The sequence below is a fragment of the Ochotona princeps genome, chromosome 24 (genome assembly GCF_030435755.1).
Source record: "Ochotona princeps isolate mOchPri1 chromosome 24, mOchPri1.hap1, whole genome shotgun sequence".
Classification (NCBI taxonomy): Eukaryota; Metazoa; Chordata; class Mammalia; order Lagomorpha; family Ochotonidae; genus Ochotona; species Ochotona princeps.
In genome coordinates, this window is record NC_080855.1 from 33,595,175 (window position 1) to 33,613,428 (window position 18,254).

The window sequence follows — 18,254 nt, forward strand, 5'->3', positions numbered from 1 at the left end:
GACTCATGAAGACATTAGTCCTCAAAAACAAACAAAACCAAAAAAAAAATTGTCCTATTCTCCTTTTTTTTTTGCTTTTGCAAATATTCAAAAGTAGTGGTTGATGCCCATTGTCCATTTACAGCTGGATGAGATGAATTTTATCCAGGTGCAACTGCTGATGTCTGTAGTGAGTGTTATTCCCTGTTTTAATTTTGTGCCTGACTTCCTGCTAGGATTCATCCTTGAGTAGGCACACGTTAATGTTCAGACAGATGGAGACTGCTGAATCCTCCAGTAAGACTTCTGCTTTGACCAGCTGAGCTTGTAACTTGAGAGAGCCCTGCCAAAATAGAGACCTGGAACTTGAAGTTTGAGTAACTGCCTTGGTCTACACATGGATCCATCGACAGAATAATGTCCATTATAGTTGCACCTACCTTGTTGTCTCCATCGAGCTAGAAGATAGAACTCCATCTTTCAAGTTCTGACTTAGAATAGTCTGACTTAGAATGATTATGATTTCCCCTTTTTAGGAGCTTTCAGTAGCATTTCAGTCCCCAGTCTGTCACTGGTAGTTTTAAAAAGCCATAGTAGGGCCCAGCGTGGTGGTCTGGCAGCTGAAGTCCTCATCTTGCACACGCCAGGATCGCATATGGGTGCTGGTTCATATCCCGGCGGCCCCATTTCTCATCCTGCTCCCTGTTTGTGGTCCGGGAAAGCAGTTGAGGATGACCCAAAGCCTAGGGACCCTGCACCCGCATGGGAGACTCGGAGGAAGCTCCTGGCTGCTAGCTTTGTTTTGTTTATTTGTTTGAATTCTTTATTTTATGACACAGTTTAATAGGCATTGGGGTTTCCAATAGGAAGAAACATCGAAATTAACAACATTATGAAGTTAATTAACATGGCATTGAGTGACCAATATGTTAGAAAATGCAAGTTCTTAACCACATCCTGTGACTACTTCCTTGGCATCTCAATTTTCGTATATACACAACCAGCTGCTGTAAACCCTTTTTTTTTTCCTCCCAAGCTAACATGTTTTTGAGTTTAACCTAAATCAGAGTGGCACAGGAACAGTGCAAGGATCAACATCATATATATAACAGCTGAGTACAAACTTAACATCAAAGTTTCTATGCAGTTGCATCTTGTTTAGCATTAACAGTTTTAAATTGATAAAGTATTTTGGGGAGAAAATTAAGCCACAATTTAAGCTTTGCAGTATATAGTGGTTAAGCATGATTTTACAGAACTTTGCATTTTAACAATTGAATAGAAAAGTTTTAGGCAGGTGAGCAGGGAAAGCTCCAACAACCGAGTGAGTGAGGAAGAATTTAACCCTACATCCTACCTAGTACAGTCCAGGAGAAGCAAATAGGGAGCCTGACCAGTAAGTACAGGCTGAGCGATTATAGGCGAGTTGGCCTTTTCCCTGGCTGTTCCGGACTATATATCTCTATCTCTATCTCTATCTCTATCTCTATCTCTCTCTCTCTCTCTCTCTCTGTCTCTATCTCTATCTCTATCTCTATCTCTATCTCTATCTCTATCTCTATCTCTATCTCTATCTCTAAAAAGCAAATGGGAAGCCTGATCAGTAAGATACAAGCTGAGTGATTATCAGCTAGCTGACCTTTACTGTGAACTAATGTTGGGCTCACAAGCAACCCTGATGTTTGGTGTAAGAGAGGCCTGGGAGCAAGGCTGGAACTAGATAAGGACCAGAGAAAGCCCCTCTCCCGAGTCTAAAAGGAGATTTACAACCCTTTTATCTTTAAGTACCGCCTGGGGCTCCTGGCTGTAGTTGTGATGTCACCAGACCCTGTGAGAGGGTTTGGGGCTGCTGCCATCCCGTGTGGGAAATCCAATAGGAAATGAGTGACCTCAGAGTTCTCAGCCTCTGAAGGCATTCATATTCCCTGTGATCTCCTAGGCAGTCGGGATACAGTTCTCGGTGTCCGTACTGACAATCCTTGACAAAGTATTCATCGCTTCTGTGACAGAAGCACTTGGGAGGCCTCTGGGAGTTTCCAGGACTAGGATACAGACCTCCTCTTATCCTCCAGTTCCACCCTGAGATCCCCTCCTGCTCTGTACACACAACCTCCTTTTAAGAGGGTGTCAGGGTTGTTCTTGGATCCCACCACAAGTTTCTATGGCTTTTCTAATGTCTCAGGCCGTTAAGAATTTGTTATCTATAAATAATAAGTTACACTTAAAGTCTTCCTCAAACATGCTAAGAAGGTGGAGAATTTCTCTGCACTCCTGACCTTTACTGGAACAAGAGGAATATTAAACAAATTTAGTTTTTCAGTTCTTAGAGGCAGTTCCCCTGGGGTTCCATCTTCTCCAGGGGGAGCGTTGTATTCAAGGGAGTTGCTGCTCTTCCGAGGTCAGATGAGCCATAGGGAATCCCACAGTTTTGAGGGTCCATCAGGAAATTCTAGGGATAAGAACATAACCTTTCCCGTGAATTATTAGTGTTCCAGAATATCAATCATTCAATTGTTTTATCAAATACATACAAAAGTCTCTTGGGAAAAATGATGCCACCGTATAATCCATGAGCCAGCAGTGAATTTGACAAGTTTTATAAAAGAGAGTATTTGGAATAAATAAAACTGAAATAGAAAACATCAAAACACATGGGATATAGCCAAACAAAACAAAACAAAACAAAAACAGTATGAATTGGGTTATTGAAGTTACACTTTCCATGCTGGTTTCCTTATATAAGAAAGAACATACGATATTTGTTTTTTTGTGATTGTCTCATTTCACTGAGCATAATGGTCTCTAGTTGGACCACCTAATTGTAAATAGTATAATTTCATTCTTCTTAATAGCTGAATAATATTCCATGAAGTAGATGTACCACAGTTTCTTTAACCACTCTTCTTTGAATGCTCATCTACATTGTTTCCATGTCTTTTCTATTCTGGATTGTGCTGCTGCAAATACAGGATGACATATCCCCTTCTCATATGCAGATTTCATTTCTATTGGGTATATTCCTAGGAGCAGGATAGCTGGGTCATATGGTAGGTTTATTTGCAATTCTCTAATCTCTCTCCACACTGATTTCCATAGTGGTTATACTAGCCTACTCTCCCACCAGCAATGAAGGAGGGTGCCTTTTTCCCCACATCCACAGCAACAGGTGTTGTTAGTTGAGTTCTGAATGTAGGTCAGTCTCACTGGAGTTATGTGGTACCACAACATGGTTTTCATTTGTATCTTTTGGATGGCTAGGGAGCCTGAGCATCTTTTCATATGTCTGTTAGCCATTTGAATCTTTTGTTTTGAAAAATGTCTGTTCATTTCCTTTGCCCATTTTGTTACAGGGTTTTGTGTGTGTGTGTGTGTGTGTGTGTGTGTGTCCCTGGGTTTCTGAACCTCTGTGAATCCTGGATATTAGTCCCCTATCACTTGTGTAGTGTGCAAAAATTTTCTCATTCTGTTGGTTGCTTCTTCACTGTGTTGATTGTTTCCTTTGCTGTACAGAAGTTTTTTAATTTGGTGTAGTCCCATTTGTTCATTTTGGCTTTGATTGCCTTTGCTTTTGGTGTCTTTTCTAAGAAGTCTTTCCCTGTTTCTATGTCTTGGAGTGTGCTTCCTGTGTTTTCCTTTAATAGTTTGATGGTTTTGGGGTGTAGATTTAGGTCCTTTGTCCATTTAGAGTTGATTTTCATATAATGTGACAGGTGTGGGTCTTGCTTCTTAATTCTGCAAGCTGCTATATCCAGTTGTCCCAACAACATTTGTTGAAGAGACCAAGCTTTTTGCCTGGGTTGTTTTCAGTTTTCTTGTCAAAGATTAGTTGACTATACATGTGTGGGCTCCCTTCTGGTGTTTCTATTCTGTTCCGTTGATCTTCTCTGTTTCTGTACCAGTACCAGACTGTTTTGATAACCACTGCTCTGTAGTATGTCTTGAGGTCTGGACTTGTGATTCCTCCAGGTTGATTTCTGTTTTTCAGGATAGCTTTAGCTATTCGTGGTCTTTTGTGATTCCAGATGAACTTTTGTATCATCTTTTCTATTTCTGGGGAAAAAATGTTGTTGGGATTTTGATTGTGATTGCGTTAAATCTGCATATTGCTTTTGGTAATATGATCATTTTGATGATGTTGATCCTGCCAATCCAGGAACATGGTAAATTCCTCCATTTTTCAAGGTCTTCTTCTATTTCCTTTTTTAATGTTTTATAGTTTTCATCATATTTAGTTGGCTTAATTCCTAGGTATTTAAGATTCCTCTCCTCTATTTTATTTTATTTATTTATTTTGTTTGTTTGTTTTTTAAAGATTTATTTATTTTACAAAGTCAGATATACAGAGAGGAGGAGAGACAGAGAGGAAGATCTTCCGTCCAATGATTCACTCCCCAAGTAAGCCGCAATGGGCGGTGCTGCGTCGATCCGAAGCCAGGAACCAGGAACCTCTTCCTGGTCTCCCACGCGGGTGCAGTGTCCCAAAGCCTTGGGCCGTCCTCGACTGCTCTCCTAGGCCACAAGCAGGGAGCTGGATGAGAAGTGGAGCTACCGGGATTAGAACCAGCGCCCATATGGGATCCCGGGGTGCATTCAAGGCGAGGACTTTAGCTGCTAGGCCACGCCGCCGGGCCCAAGAACTCTATTTTAAAAGGGACTATACTTAAAATTTCTTTCTGATCCATTGAATAATTTGTGTACATTAGTGCCATTGACTTGTGTTCATTAATTTTGTATCCTGCTACCCTACCAAAGTCTCTTATGAGTTCCAATAGTCTCTTGACTGAGTCTTTTGATTCTCCTATGTAGAGAATCATGTCATCTGCAAATAGAGATAATTTCATTTCCTCTTTCCCACAATTTTGATTTCTTTAATTCTCTCTCTCTCTCTCTCTTTTTCTTTTTTTTTTTTTTTTTGCATAATAGTTCTGGCAAGGACTTCCAATACTATATTGAAGAGTTGTGGTGACAGTGGACATCCTGTCTGGTTCCAGGTTTTAGTGGGAAGGCTTCTGGTCTTTCTCCCTTTAGTATGATGTTGGCATTGGGTTTTTCATAAATTGCTTTGATTGTGTTGTAGAATGTTCCTTCTATGCCTATCTTGCTTAGGATTTTCAGCATGAAGTGGTGTTGGATTTTATCAGATGCCTTCTCTGCATCTGTTGAGAGGATCGTTGGTTTTTATTTTTCAATTTGTTGATGTGATGTATCACATTTATTGATTTGCGAATGTTGAATCATCCCTGCATGCCTGGGATGAATCCCACCTAGTCCAAGTGAATGATCTACCTGATGTGTTGTTGGATCCTGTTGGATCCTGCTAGTATTTTGTTGAGGATCTTTGCATCTATGTTCATCAAGGATATCGGACTGTAGTTCTCCTTTTCTGTTGTTTTCTCTGGCTTTGGTATTAAGGTGATATTAGCTTCATAGAAAGAGTTTGGAAGGATTCCCTCTCTTTCTATTGTTTGGAAAAGCTTGTGTAGGATTGGGGTAAGTTCCTCTTGAAACGTTTGGTATAATTCAGCAGTGAAGCCATCTGGTCCAGGACTTTTCTTGTTTGGGAGGGTTTTAATTACTGATTCAATCTCTGTGCATGTTATTGTACTATTTAGAGTGCTGATTGCTAATTTTTTCATGATTCAATTTTGGTGGATTGTATGTGTCCGAAAATCTGTCCATCTCTTCTAGGTCTTCTGATTTGTTTGCATGTAGTTGCTTGTAATAGTTCCTGATGATTCTTTTTATTTCTGAGGTATGGGTGGTTATATCTCCTTTCTCGTCTCTGATGCTATTGATGTGTATTTTCTTCCTCCTTTTTTTAATTAGTTGGGCTAGTGGGGAATCTGTTCTGTTGATTTTCTCAAAGAACCAGCTCTTTGATTCATTGATTTTATGTATAGTTCTCTTGGTCTCTTTTTGGTTAATTTCCTCCCTTATTTTGATGATTTGTTTTTTCCTACTAATCTTGGGATTGCTTTGCTGTTGCTTTCTAGTTCCTTCAACTGTAAGGTTAGTTGATTTACTTGATGCCTTTCTAATTTCTTAATGTAAGCACTGATTAAAATGATCTTTCCTCTTAACACTGCCTTGATTGTGTCCCATAAGTTTTGATATGTTGTATTGATGCCTTCATTTTTCCAAGGAAATTTTTAATTTCCCCTTTGATTTCATCTCTGATCCGTTGTTCATTTAGTAACATATTATTCAGTCTCCATGTGTTTGCAAATCTTTTTGGATGTTTTGACTGTTTGGTCTCTAACTTCACTCCTTGATGGTCTGAGAATATGCATGGTATAATTTCGATTTTTTTAAAATTTGCTGAGGCTTGTTTTGTGGCCTATAACATGATCAATTCTGGAGAAGGTGCCATGCACTGATGAAAAAAAAAGTGTATTCTCTATCTGTAGGATGATAAGTTTGATAGATATCAACTAAGTCTATTTGCTCTAGAGTTTGGGTGAATTCTGTTGTTTCTTTGTTGAGTTTCTGGTTTTTTGATTTGTCCACTGATGTTAAAGGGGTATTAAGGTAACCCACTATGATTGTGTTGGAGTCTGTTTCTCCGTTTAAATCTATCAATGTTTGTTTCACGTAGCTAGGTGCATTGGCATTTGGTACATATATATTTATTATGGTGATCTCTTCTTGCTGCATGGATTCCTTGATTATTATATGGTATCCTTCTTCATCTCTTTTAATGTTTTTCACATCAATGTCTATATCATCTGATGTAAGAATGGCTACCCTTACACGTTTTTCCTGTCCTTTTCCTTGGAATATCTTTTTCCATCCTTTCACTTTCAGTTTCCTCTGATCTTTGTTAGTGAGATGTGTCTTCTGTAAGCAGCAGATAGATGGGTTTTGATTTTTGATCCATTCCTCTAATCCATGGCATTTGGTTGATGAATTTAAACCATTTACATTCCATGTTAATGTGGACAGGTGGCAATTTGGTTCTGTCACCTTAGTAATGTAGTATTCTTTGAGTCTTCTCTTGGCCTTTTAATGGGATGTTCTCCACATTTGCCCTTGGTTTTGGTATTCCTTTCCTCTTTCACTAGAACATCTTTGAGTATTAGCTGTAGGGCTGGTATGGAGGACATGAATTGCTGGAGTTTTTCTTTATTGTGGAAGAATTTTATTTCATTTTCAAAGACAAAGGAGAGCTTTGCAGGATACTTTATTCTGGGCTGAAAATTTTTCCCTTTTAGAGTCTGGAATATGTCACTCCATTCTCTCCTGGCCTGTAGTGTTTCCTGTGAGAGTCAGCTGTGAGTTTGATTGGGGTTCCTCTGTAAGTCACTTGATTTTTGTCACATGCAAATTTAAGGATTTTTTTTCCTTGTGTTCAACTGAGGAGGGCTTGATTATCATGTGTCTTGGTGAAGGTCGCTTTTTGTCAACCCCTATTGGGAGTCCTAAGCCCCTCCTGGATGTCGTTTCCCAGTTCTTTCTCTAGATTAGCGAAGTTTTCATGTATTATTTCATTGAATATACCATTAAACCCAGTTGCTCTTTCTGCGCCTTCTGGAACTCCCGTAATTCTTATGTTGGGCCTTTTAATTGTATCTTTTAATTCCTGGATTTTTTTTTAGCTTGGCCTTGCTCTGCTTCCGGCTTTTTGTTCATTTCCCCCTGGTGACAGGAAATATCTTCTAATTCTGATATTCTTTCTTCTGCTTCATTCATTGTATTTTTTAGACTCTCCACTGTACTTTCAATTTTGCCCCACTATATATTCTTAACTTCTGAAATGTCAGTTTTCATTTGATTCATTTCCTGTTTAACAAATGCTTTAAATTCTTTGAACTCTTGTGTTATGTGCTTCTCATTGTTGATCAGAAGCTTTATGATAAGTTTTCTGAATTCTGTGTCCCCCATTTTTTCAATGTCTTTCTCAGTTAACTCTGAGGGTGTTAGAGGCTTTTGTTCCTCTAACCGGGGAGTATTCAGTAACATTCATTGTGCCTCTGTCTCTTCTTTTAACTTTTGACATTGCATTCCTATTTGGTGTATTTTTCTCTTTAGTGTAGTTTTCTAAGATGTATTACTTACAGATCTACTAGTCAGTTTTTATGTTCAATCAGTGTCCTGGGTTAGGAAGATGCCAACTGTCCCAGATAAATGGTTTATCAGCATCACTGATCTCGTGTAAACACACAAGATGGAGCCCAGTGGAGCACTGCCGGAGAGTCGGGGCTGTTGGCTTTCTGATCCAGGGACACCCAGATCCTGCAGGACGTGAAGCTGACGCTGTCCTCCCCCGTGAAATCAGCTAGGTGTGACTAGCTAAAAGCATGCCCACTCCAGCATTTGATCCCTGTGCTGTTGGCTCTGACCCAAGTCCGCAGCCCCTTTTCTATTCGTTGCTGGGCCAAAGTATTTGGCAGGATTGACCAGTCCCAGCCTGTTTTCACCTCCCGAGCTCCTACCTGGCTGCTACAAGGGCTGATCTGTAGCCGCCTCTGGATCCCTGGTTGTCACTGGAGTCCAGATCACTGCTCATGGGGGGCTGCTGGGTTTTCTGTTCCCTGTAACACCACACCGCCATCGTCACCTCTTCCGTGTGTCCAGGGGTTCTCCAAATACCTCCCTGTTAACTTCTTGACCCCTAACTTTTTCTGTAATCTACTCTCTGTTCTTTACCCTAATAATTTTCCATCATCTCAAACATGTCTGCACCCTTTGCTGCCATCTTGATTCGCCAACTCCTGGCTTTGAATTAGCTCAGTTCCAGCCATTGTGGCTGCTTGGGGAGTGAACCAGTGGATGGAATATCTTTTTCTGTGTCTCTCCTATTCTCTGTAAATCTGACTTTCTAATAAAAATAGATACATATATTTTAAAAAATGTTCCTCTCCAGAGTGTTTTCTCTTTTTATGTCATCTTTTCCAAGATTCTTTATAGTCAATGTAAGTCAAGGCTGGTTTTAAGAAAGTGTTACTATGTTTTTAATTTGAGAGGCATAGAGGGCAGAAAGAAATATAATGATATAGACAAAGAGGGAGTTCACATTCATTAGTTTACTCCCCCAAATGCCCATAATAGTCAGTGCTGGACCAAGAAGTGGGAATGTAACCCATGTCTCCTGTATGAGAAGCAGGAGCTAATACAATGTGCCTGTTCCTGCTGCCTCTCAGGGGAAATCTGTAGTCACAGTTGAACCCTGATTCAAGTACTCTGATGGGGGATATACCCATCTTGGCAGTCCAAACGCCTACCCCAAGGTGCTGTCTTAGGTCTCCCAACAGCTTCCTAATACTTTTCTTTTTCTGAATTTTCAAGTCTCTATTTTCAGTTTCAGCTTTCTGGGGGCAAGGACATGCTCTGTCAGTTGCATCACCAGTGACCCCTGGCTTAATTCTGTGCACAACTGACTCTTAGTGGAATGTTTGAGATGCATTAATGGTGGAAATTCACGTGATGCGGGCTTAATTTTTGCTTGTATGTTTGAGTTTCTCTAGTGCAGACACTGTAATCTGCCACTGTTTCTCTGCTTGTGGGCCAGTTTATGTGAAGAATGGAAACCATGTGGTTTCAATTTGAATGGAAATTGTTGGAAATTTACCACATAATCATTTGTGATGAGTAAGTAAATTTAAATGTTATGTAGTAGACAAGGAAACTGACTCTGGAATTTGTTAAGATGTTATTTCCAATTTTAAGTCTAATGTATATAGCCCTTTAAATACCTGAGATCATCAAGCCTTGTTTATTCATTTGAAATGGGAAAATGAATTCCTTAATTTTGGTAAGTAGACTTAATATTTTGTAGATGCTTGACACAGACAGGTTTTCTGTAATTCTTTATCTGTGTATGTCCTATATATCTGCAGAGGGAAAGGAAATACCTGTCAAATGTTAGCAGCATGAAGAAAATAGAGATAGATCGAGTAAATCAGCATCAGTTAGAGCCATTTGTCACAGGTGAAGACTGCCTTGTTACATTTACCTGCCATGCAGACTCAGCTTTGCAGAAAGTCTAGTATTTTCCTGGTAGTAGAATAAGGAAAGTTACAGGTGAAAATTTTTCTAATTTAATAGTCAACTCTCATGACACATTTTTTGTTTCTCCTTATCCACATGACTTTCTGACTTTTTAACCTTACCTAAACCCTCGAATTGATATCAAGTCTTAAAGGGAGGCTTATTCACTGTGTGGAGTTTGACCACAAATCAGCCCTATCTCTATCTGCAAGCCTGAACACACAGCCAGCCCAGTGAGGAACACAAGCAGCTCCTCGGTGTGCTTCCAAGCAGGAGGAAGACAGAAATGGTCTGAGAAGATGGCTCTTAGAGTGAACTTTGCAGAGAATCATCTTTACCTAGACAGAAAGAAAAAATTCTAAACCTAGGCATGTACATGATTGATTTGTTTGGGAAATTATGGTATGGTTGAAATTCGTGCTCAGGGATGTGGATTTGGGTAGAAAGAACGGAAGCAGTGTAGTTCAAGCATTTGGGAATGTTCCTTGGTTTTGATCCTTTTTCTGATGCTTGTTTTGTTGTTTGCTTGTTTGTTTGATTTATTGTGCTTTTATTGGAAAGTCAGATATACAGAGAGGAGGACAGACAGACAGATCCATTGTCCGCTGAGTCACTCCCCATGTAGCTTGCACGGCCGGAGCTGAGCTGATCTGAAGCCAGGAACCAGGAGCTTCTTCTGGGTCTCCCACGCAGATGCAAGGTCCTAAGTCTTTGGGCTGTCCTTGACTGCTTTCCTAGGGCACAAACAGGGAGCTGGATGGGAAGCGGGGCTGCCAGGATTAGAACTGGCACCCAAATAAGATCCCAATGTGTTCAAGGTGTGAGGATCTTAGCCGCTAGGCCACCATGCCCAACCCTCTGTTGCTTGTTTTCAGTAGAGTGTACATACATTCAGAAATTTCTCTGAACCTCATTTTTTTACATGTAACAACGGGGAACAGTACCTACCTTGTTTCTGTGAGAAGTAGCTGTCACATGTAGTAAGTAGCTAACAAATTTGATTTGTTCTAGATTGCTGAGGACCTTGAATGCTGTGCCAAACAGTTAATGTTATGTTCTGAAGCTTTAATTACATTCATTTTCATATTAAATGTTGAATTGTTTGAGTCGAGGCAAAGTATTCATTTTCCCATTGTTGAAATGAAGTTGTCTTCTTGACACTAACTATACATTGTAACAGGATTGCGCTTGTCCCTCAGGATAAGGTGGGAAGTTCTTCTGGTAGCAACGGAGAATGATACTAGTCTTTTTTTTTTAAAACAAAAATGATTGAAATGTTTTGTTTTTAATGTAAAAAGCCACATTCTTGCCTGTTTTTTTTAGTGTTTAGCGTAGTTATATTAATATGCTGTAACAGAGCTCTATGTTTTTTCCAGCTGGCAGAATTGAAGCTCCATTCCCAATAGACAGTGAGTCTCCTCCATCCCTCACCCTACCCCGTGATACCTATCATTTTAATACTTAAGCTGTGTAATACAAGTGGGATTATAAAGTACTTACCTTAAAAATTTAACTTTATTCACACAACACTCTGAAAAGACAGCACCAGGTAGAGCTGGGCCAGACCAAAACCAAGAACTGAGAACTCTGTCTGGGATGAACCATCCTCACCTGCTGCCCGCCAGGTGCCCATTATCAGGAAACTGGAACTGGAATGGAGGTGGGGTTAAAGCTCACATAGTCCATTAAGGGATGTGAGCATCCCAACCCATGACTTAATTTGTAAGTGAGACTTCTGACACTGTTCTTCATCTTTTTGTGACTCAGGATACTTAGTGTCGTGTCTTTTAAAGAGAGTGAAAGACCTTCCATCCGCTAGTTCACTCCCCAGATGGCCACAACTGCTTGAGCTGAGCTGATTCAAAGCCAGGGACCAGGAGCATCTTCAGAGTGGTTTCAGGGTTCTGAGGCTTTGGGCCACCCTCTATTGCTTTGTCAGACTATAAGCAGGGAGCTGGATGGCAAGTGGAGCAGTTGGAATGTGAACTGGTGCCCACATGGGATGCTAGCACTTGAAGGGGAGGGATTAACCAGTTGAGGGATTAACCAGCACCATTTAGTGTCTTTTCATATTTCTTTGCCATTTGTGTGTCTTCCTTGGAGAACTGGATATTCCAAACCTTTGCCCATTTCTAAGTCAGATAATTTGGTCTTTGTTGTGAAGGTGGGGCTGTAGACGTTTCTTATATATTCTGAGTATCAAGTCTTTAAAAGCATTTGGTTTGCAGATATCCCCTTTTGTTCTGTGAATTGTATTTCACTCTGTTGGTTGTTTCCTTTGCTGTGCAGAAGTCTTTTAAGTTTGATGTAGTTCCTTTGTCTTTTTTCTTTTGTTTATACTTTTGGTGTCATATTCAAATTCAGTGTCAGAAAACTGTTCCCTTTGTTTTTTATTCCTGATCTTACATTTAGGTCTGGCTCAGCATTGGTCTTGAAGAGTTCTATATTATTTCAAGCAGTGGATAAGATGTCTGTTAAAGAAAGTTAGGTTGGAAATTTTTTGTATTTAACCTTTCTTTTCCTTCCTTCCTTCCTTCCTTCCTTCCTTCCTTCCTTCCTTCCTTCCTTCCTTCCTTCTTTCCTCCCTTGCTCTTTACCTTTTTTCTTCTTCCCTTGTAACTTGACAATCATGGACTCACTTTTTATGTTGTTCACAACTGTGATGTTTTCTGTTAGTAGATACAGTGTGTCAACACCAATTTGTTTTTTTCTTGATTTGTAGGAGGAAGATGAGCCTGAAATCTGAACGCCGAGGAATTCATGTGGATCAGTCAGAGCTCTTATGCAAGAAAGGATGTGGTTACTACGGCAACCCTGCTTGGCAGGGTTTCTGCTCCAAGTGCTGGAGAGAAGAGTACCATAAAGCCAGGCAGAAGCAGATTCAGGAGGACTGGGAACTGGCAGAGAGGTAATGGGACGTTAATTTGGCGGGAATTAACTGGCTCTGTACTCTGTTGTTACCCAAATGCATGTCTCTTCTATTTTTTTGAGCTGTCAACCAGTCAACTTAATATTACAAGAAAAGATTTATTTCCCTTTTTGCAGTCAGCATTTAATGCAAAGCTTTTAATGATTTCTTCAGTTTGTATTTTTACTCTCTTCAGATTGTTTATTCTCAGTTCTCTTTGGCAGTAAGCTCCCTAGAGTAGAAGAGTGGATATATGCACACCCTGTGATAAAGATTAAATGAAGTGATGTATACCAGGAGGATCTTCAGAAAGTTATGGAAAGTGTGTATAATGAAAAAACGGTGTGGATTTCAAAATGTTTCTACTAAAATAAACTTTAAACTCCTATTTCCCCGTAAACTTTGAAGTACCTTTGTGTGATATGCTGAGCACAGACTTGGCACACAGTTCTCATCGAGAATTATTTTGCTCCTTCTGAGGATTATACTCAGTTATATATATTTCAAGCGCAGTTGATTCAGACAGATTTCTTGCTTTTGTTTATGTGTGACCACTCCCATTATTTTCCTCCTAATGCTCCTCCTCTGTCATTGCTGATTATACAGCTAACTAAAAGATTTTGGAGTAATTCCATCCATTAGTTCAATGCCCAGATGACAGCAATTGCCCAAGCTGGGCCTGGCTAAAGCCAGGATCCCGTAACTAACTCCAGCTGGGTTGTTCACGTGGGTGCAGGGTTTCCAAGACTCAGGCCATTCCCCACTGCTTTCTCAGGCTCATTAGTAAAGGACTAATCAGAAGTAGAGCAGTCGAGTCCTGAACTGTTACTACTATAGAATGCCAGTGTCCCAACAAGTGGCTTGGGGTTGTTCTTAATTTCCTCTTCACTTTGTTTGGCAGCTAATGCCACTAATTGTAGCTCAGAAAAGCTTGTTGAGTTTTATCTCTTTTTAGTTTTAAACCTTTATAATATATTGTCTGTGTTTGTTTTACCCCTTGAGTTATTGACAAAGCTCCAGCCTTTTCTGTCTGATGCACAGCTCCAATAATGATACATTCTTTGGTTTGCCACATGGAGAAATCCAGGATAACTGGGGTCTTGGCAATCATGGTCCACTGCTGTCTGATGCCTTCCTGTCTGTCCAGCGTCGGAGTCCATCACACTGTCAGTGCTGTGGTTGTGGTGTCCTTGTTCTGAAGCAAACCACTTGGTTTCATATGTGCAGTGCTGATTCCTTGGAAAGTTCTCTCACTCAGCAGAATCCTAGTCACCTTTTCACATTCTGTTCAGGTGTCTCCATCTCATACTCCTCCAGCAAATTCCCTTCTTTGCTGTGTTCTCATATTAGCCATTTTCTGCACTATGACCTGAACAGCCCCATTCTGTAGTAATTACTTATTTGTCCATTTCAGCCATGTGTGGGAAAAAGAGTTGGACTTTCCTTCATGTAACCGTAGTGTGACTGCTGAGTGAGTGTGATTAATTGAGTAGTCCATTCTGAAGTCCTAAGCAATATGTAGGGCGGAGAACTCAGACCCATTTGATAGCTTTAGCCTCTAGTTCTAGAAGTGTTAGATCCTCTTCAATTCACTGAGTAATGACCTACTACAGGGAACACTTGGAGCAAATGTAGTTGGTTCCTAATTGTCTTGTGAATTACAGACTTCAGAGAGAGGAAGAAGAGGCCTTTGCCAGCAGTCAGAGCAACCAAGGAGCCCAATCTCTTACTTTTTCCAAGTTTGAAGAAAAGAAAACCAATGAAAAGACCCGAAAGGTTACCACAGTGAAGAAATTCTTCAGTGCTTCCTCCAGGGTTGGATCAAAGAAGGGTAATTTGCTGTTATTCTTGTTTGTTTGTTTGTTTGTTTGACTACTTAGGATGCATGTGGACTCGGCTTTCTAATTTCTATAAGATTTTAGAGAACAACATTCCAGATTTAAGAGGAAATGGAGTTTTGGGCCCCGGCACCATGGCTCAGTGGCTAAATCCTCACCTTGCCACTGCTGGGATCATATATGGGCTCCGGTTTGTATCCCACCACCCCACTTCCATCCACCTACCTGCTTGTAGAGGATAGTCCACAGCCTTGAGATCCTGCACGTGTGTGGGAAACCTGGCAGAAGCTCCTGGCTCCTGCCTTCAGATTGACTTAGCTTTGACCATTATGGCCAATTATAGAGTAAACAGTGGGTGGAAGATCTTTCTCTCTGTATCTCCTTCTGTCCATCTGCCTTTCCAATAAAAATAAATGAATCTTGAAAAAAAAAAAAACAGAAGAAGAAATTGAGTTTGAATGTTAGTATATGAAACCAATACTTTCATTAATTGAAATGAATTATGTTTTTGAACAATTTCTTTTTCTCCCATAGGAAGGACAAAGAGAATTGAAATAACAGGAAAAAGTTTTGATTATACAATGTATTCCTATAAATGCCTCACTCTTTGGATATTTTATTCTTTATACCTCTACATTATTTTGATCTAATTTGTTTTCTGTGTCTGTCCGTGTGTAGCTGATCAGAAATGGCTGTTGCTGGGGTTAAAAATCTGGGATGGAGGTTATCTGTCTGAAAACCCAAGAGCCTACTTGAGATAAGATTGTATATTGGGGGGAGCTAAAGTTCTCACTTTGCATGCGCCTGGTTCCCATATGTGCACTGGTTTGTGTCTAGCCAGCCCCACTTCCCATCCAGCTCCCTGCTTGTAGCCGTAGGAAAGCAGTTGACAGTGCAAAGCCTTAGGACCCTGCACCCGCATGGAAGACCCAGAGGAAGCTCCTGGCTCCTGGCTTCAGATTGGCTCAGCTCTGGCCATTACTGCCAATTGGGGAGTGAATCAGTGGATGGCAGATCTTCTCTCTCCTCTCAGTAAATCTGCCTTTCAAAAAAAAGATTGTATATTGAGGGCCTGGTACCATAACCTAGTAGCTAAAGTCTTTGCCTTGCATGCGCCAGGATACCATGTTGGTGCCAGTTCATGTCCTGGTGGCCCTGCCTCCCATCCAGCTTCCTTCTTGTGGCCTGGGAAAGCAGTCGAGGACGGGCTGAAACCTTGGGACCCTGCACCCGCGTGGGAGACCCAGAAGGAGCTCTTGGCTCCTGTCTTCAGATTGACTCAGCTCCAGCCATTGCAGCCAGTTGGGGAGTGAATCAGTGGATGAAGATCTTCCTCGTTGCCTCTCCTCCTCTCTGTGTATCTGACTTTCCAATAAAAATAAATCTTTAAAAAGAAAGATTACATGTTGAGGACATGTAGGAAAAAATTTACTTAGGTTTCTGAGCAGGAATGAAAGTAAGGATAGTATTTTTAGTGCATGGATTTATACATTTATAATTTTATTTATCCTACAGTTTGAAAGATGTCTTTATTTAACCAAAAGAAAACTGTTACATACTGGCTCACTCAAGTAACCTCAAAAACCAGTGTGAGGCCTGGCTGAAGCTGGGAACCAGGAACTCAGTTTGGGTCCCTGGTTGTCAGGGACTCCATTACTTGAGCCATCACCCACTGCCTCCCACCATCTGCATCAAGAGGAGGCTGGAATTGGGAGTGGGACCTGGGAACAAACTGAGATGCTCTGATGTGAGACTGGGATGTTTTAACTGCTTGGCTAAATGCTTGCCCCATTCTACTTTAAAAAAATCTACATAACAAGCAAGAGGATTAAAGTCACACCTACTCTCCCAGTGAGCAGACAAAGAAGCCCTATTACTAAAGCTCAGTTACTGGACTTTTTTGTTGTTATTTACAGTTATATATAATAACTTTTCAAAATACTAGGGACTGGGACCCAATGCTGATGCTGTCAGAAGAACTTTTCTCTTGAAACTTTTTCTAGATCCCCAATCCTCACCCAGGGTCATTGTGATAAAGTTTTTGCTTTGCCTGAAGAGTAAATATCATTACCTCTTAAAATTCTTGCTGGTCTTCTAGATATGGAAACTATTGTTTTCTTCTGTTTTATTAAAAAGAAACATTGCTTATGACCAAAAATACAGCACTTCTGTTTAAAAAGTATATACTTTCAATATTTTCAATAATCTTTACATTTAAGTGATTAATCTGATTTTATTTATTTATTTTTTAAGATTTGTTTATTTTTATTGAAAAGTCAGATATACAGAGAGGAAGATCTTCCGTCCCATGATTCACTCCCCAAGTGGCTGCAATGGCCGGTGCTGCATCAATCCGAAGCCAGGAACCTGGAACCTCTTCCGGGTCTCCCACACAGGTGCAGGGTCCCAAAGCTTTGGGCCGTCCTCAACTGCTTCCCCAGGCCACAAGCAGGGAGCTGGATGGGAAGTGGGGCTGCCAGGATGAGAACTGGCACCCATATGGGATCCCGGGGTGTTCAAGGCGAGGAATTTAGCCGCTAGGCCACGGCGCTGGGCCCAAAGTGATTAATCTGATTTTTTTTGATTGACAACCAGTTAGAGCAGTTTTCTCTAATGAAGAATATTAATTAGTACCTGCAGGATTAAGTAAGGATTTATGTCGCTCATAATTTAATAGGAAGTGGCATAATAATGTGGTTAAAAGCGTAGGCTTTGGTTTGAGTTTAACTTTGTGACCTTGGGTAAGCTAATCTCTGTGAGACCTGTCTGTGCTGAAGAACAAAAATATCTACTGTACTGAGGCTGTGATAAACATTAAATGAATTGATGGTGGTGACATAAGTAAGGAGCTTAGTACAGTGCCTGATACACAAACAGCAGAAAATGTTGGTTTCAGGAAGTATTAGCCATTTTAAAGACAAGTTGTTTTTCTGAACACTAGTAGGTGTTGTTTTATATTTATAAGGCGAGGACTTTAGCAGCTAGGCCACGGCGCCGGGCCGAATAGCATGTTTTTATAACAGCAGATGAAATAGTAAATAATTATAAAACCATCAGTTCTAACAACCTGTTGTACAAATTACTGCTTGCAGTTGATGAAGGTTAACTAGTTTACGGAAGGTAATGTGAAAAATTGGTGTTATTAGGCTCAGGTCTTCCAGTCCTGGTTCACCCTTTTCCCTTTATAAAATCCTTTACCTTCATTCATAGCAATATATATTGAATTGAAGCACCTGACTGCACATGTAAGGTCTGGGGCTGGGAATGGGCCTGGTAGTGGAACTTTAGGGGCTCCCCTTCTAAGCTGCAGCTCCCACTGGTGAGTGTGAGATCTGGATCTGAGGGCAGGCCAGCCCAGGCCAGACTGCAGAACCCTATGGCATGTTTGTGGGCTGTGTCTGAAGCATGGGAAAAACCAGACTGGGCCACAGCACCTACTAGTTCCAAAATGGGAGCAGACCAGGTTACAGCACCTGTCAGCAACTGCTGAGACTGGATATGGCCATGTCAGGCTGGGCTGCAGCATCCACTGACACGTGCAA

The 18,254-nt window shown here is 40.7% G+C and overlaps 1 protein-coding gene across 6 annotated transcripts in view; it reads left to right on the forward strand.

Moving 5' to 3' along the window:
• Positions 1–18,254, forward strand: part of RABGEF1 (RAB guanine nucleotide exchange factor 1) — a 75,231-nt gene that overhangs the window by 18,315 nt on the left and 38,662 nt on the right. For 5 of the 6 annotated variants that reach the window (XM_058681223.1, XM_058681226.1, XM_058681225.1 and 2 more), the window contains exons 2-3: positions 12,689–12,874; positions 14,539–14,705. In XM_058681223.1, the coding sequence (XP_058537206.1) occupies positions 12,696–12,874; positions 14,539–14,705 (346 nt within the window). In that variant the 5' untranslated portion in view covers positions 12,689–12,695. Of the gene's footprint in view, positions 1–12,688; positions 12,875–14,538; positions 14,706–18,254 lie in introns of those variants that run through there. The other variant, XM_058681230.1, reaches the window with a different exon arrangement.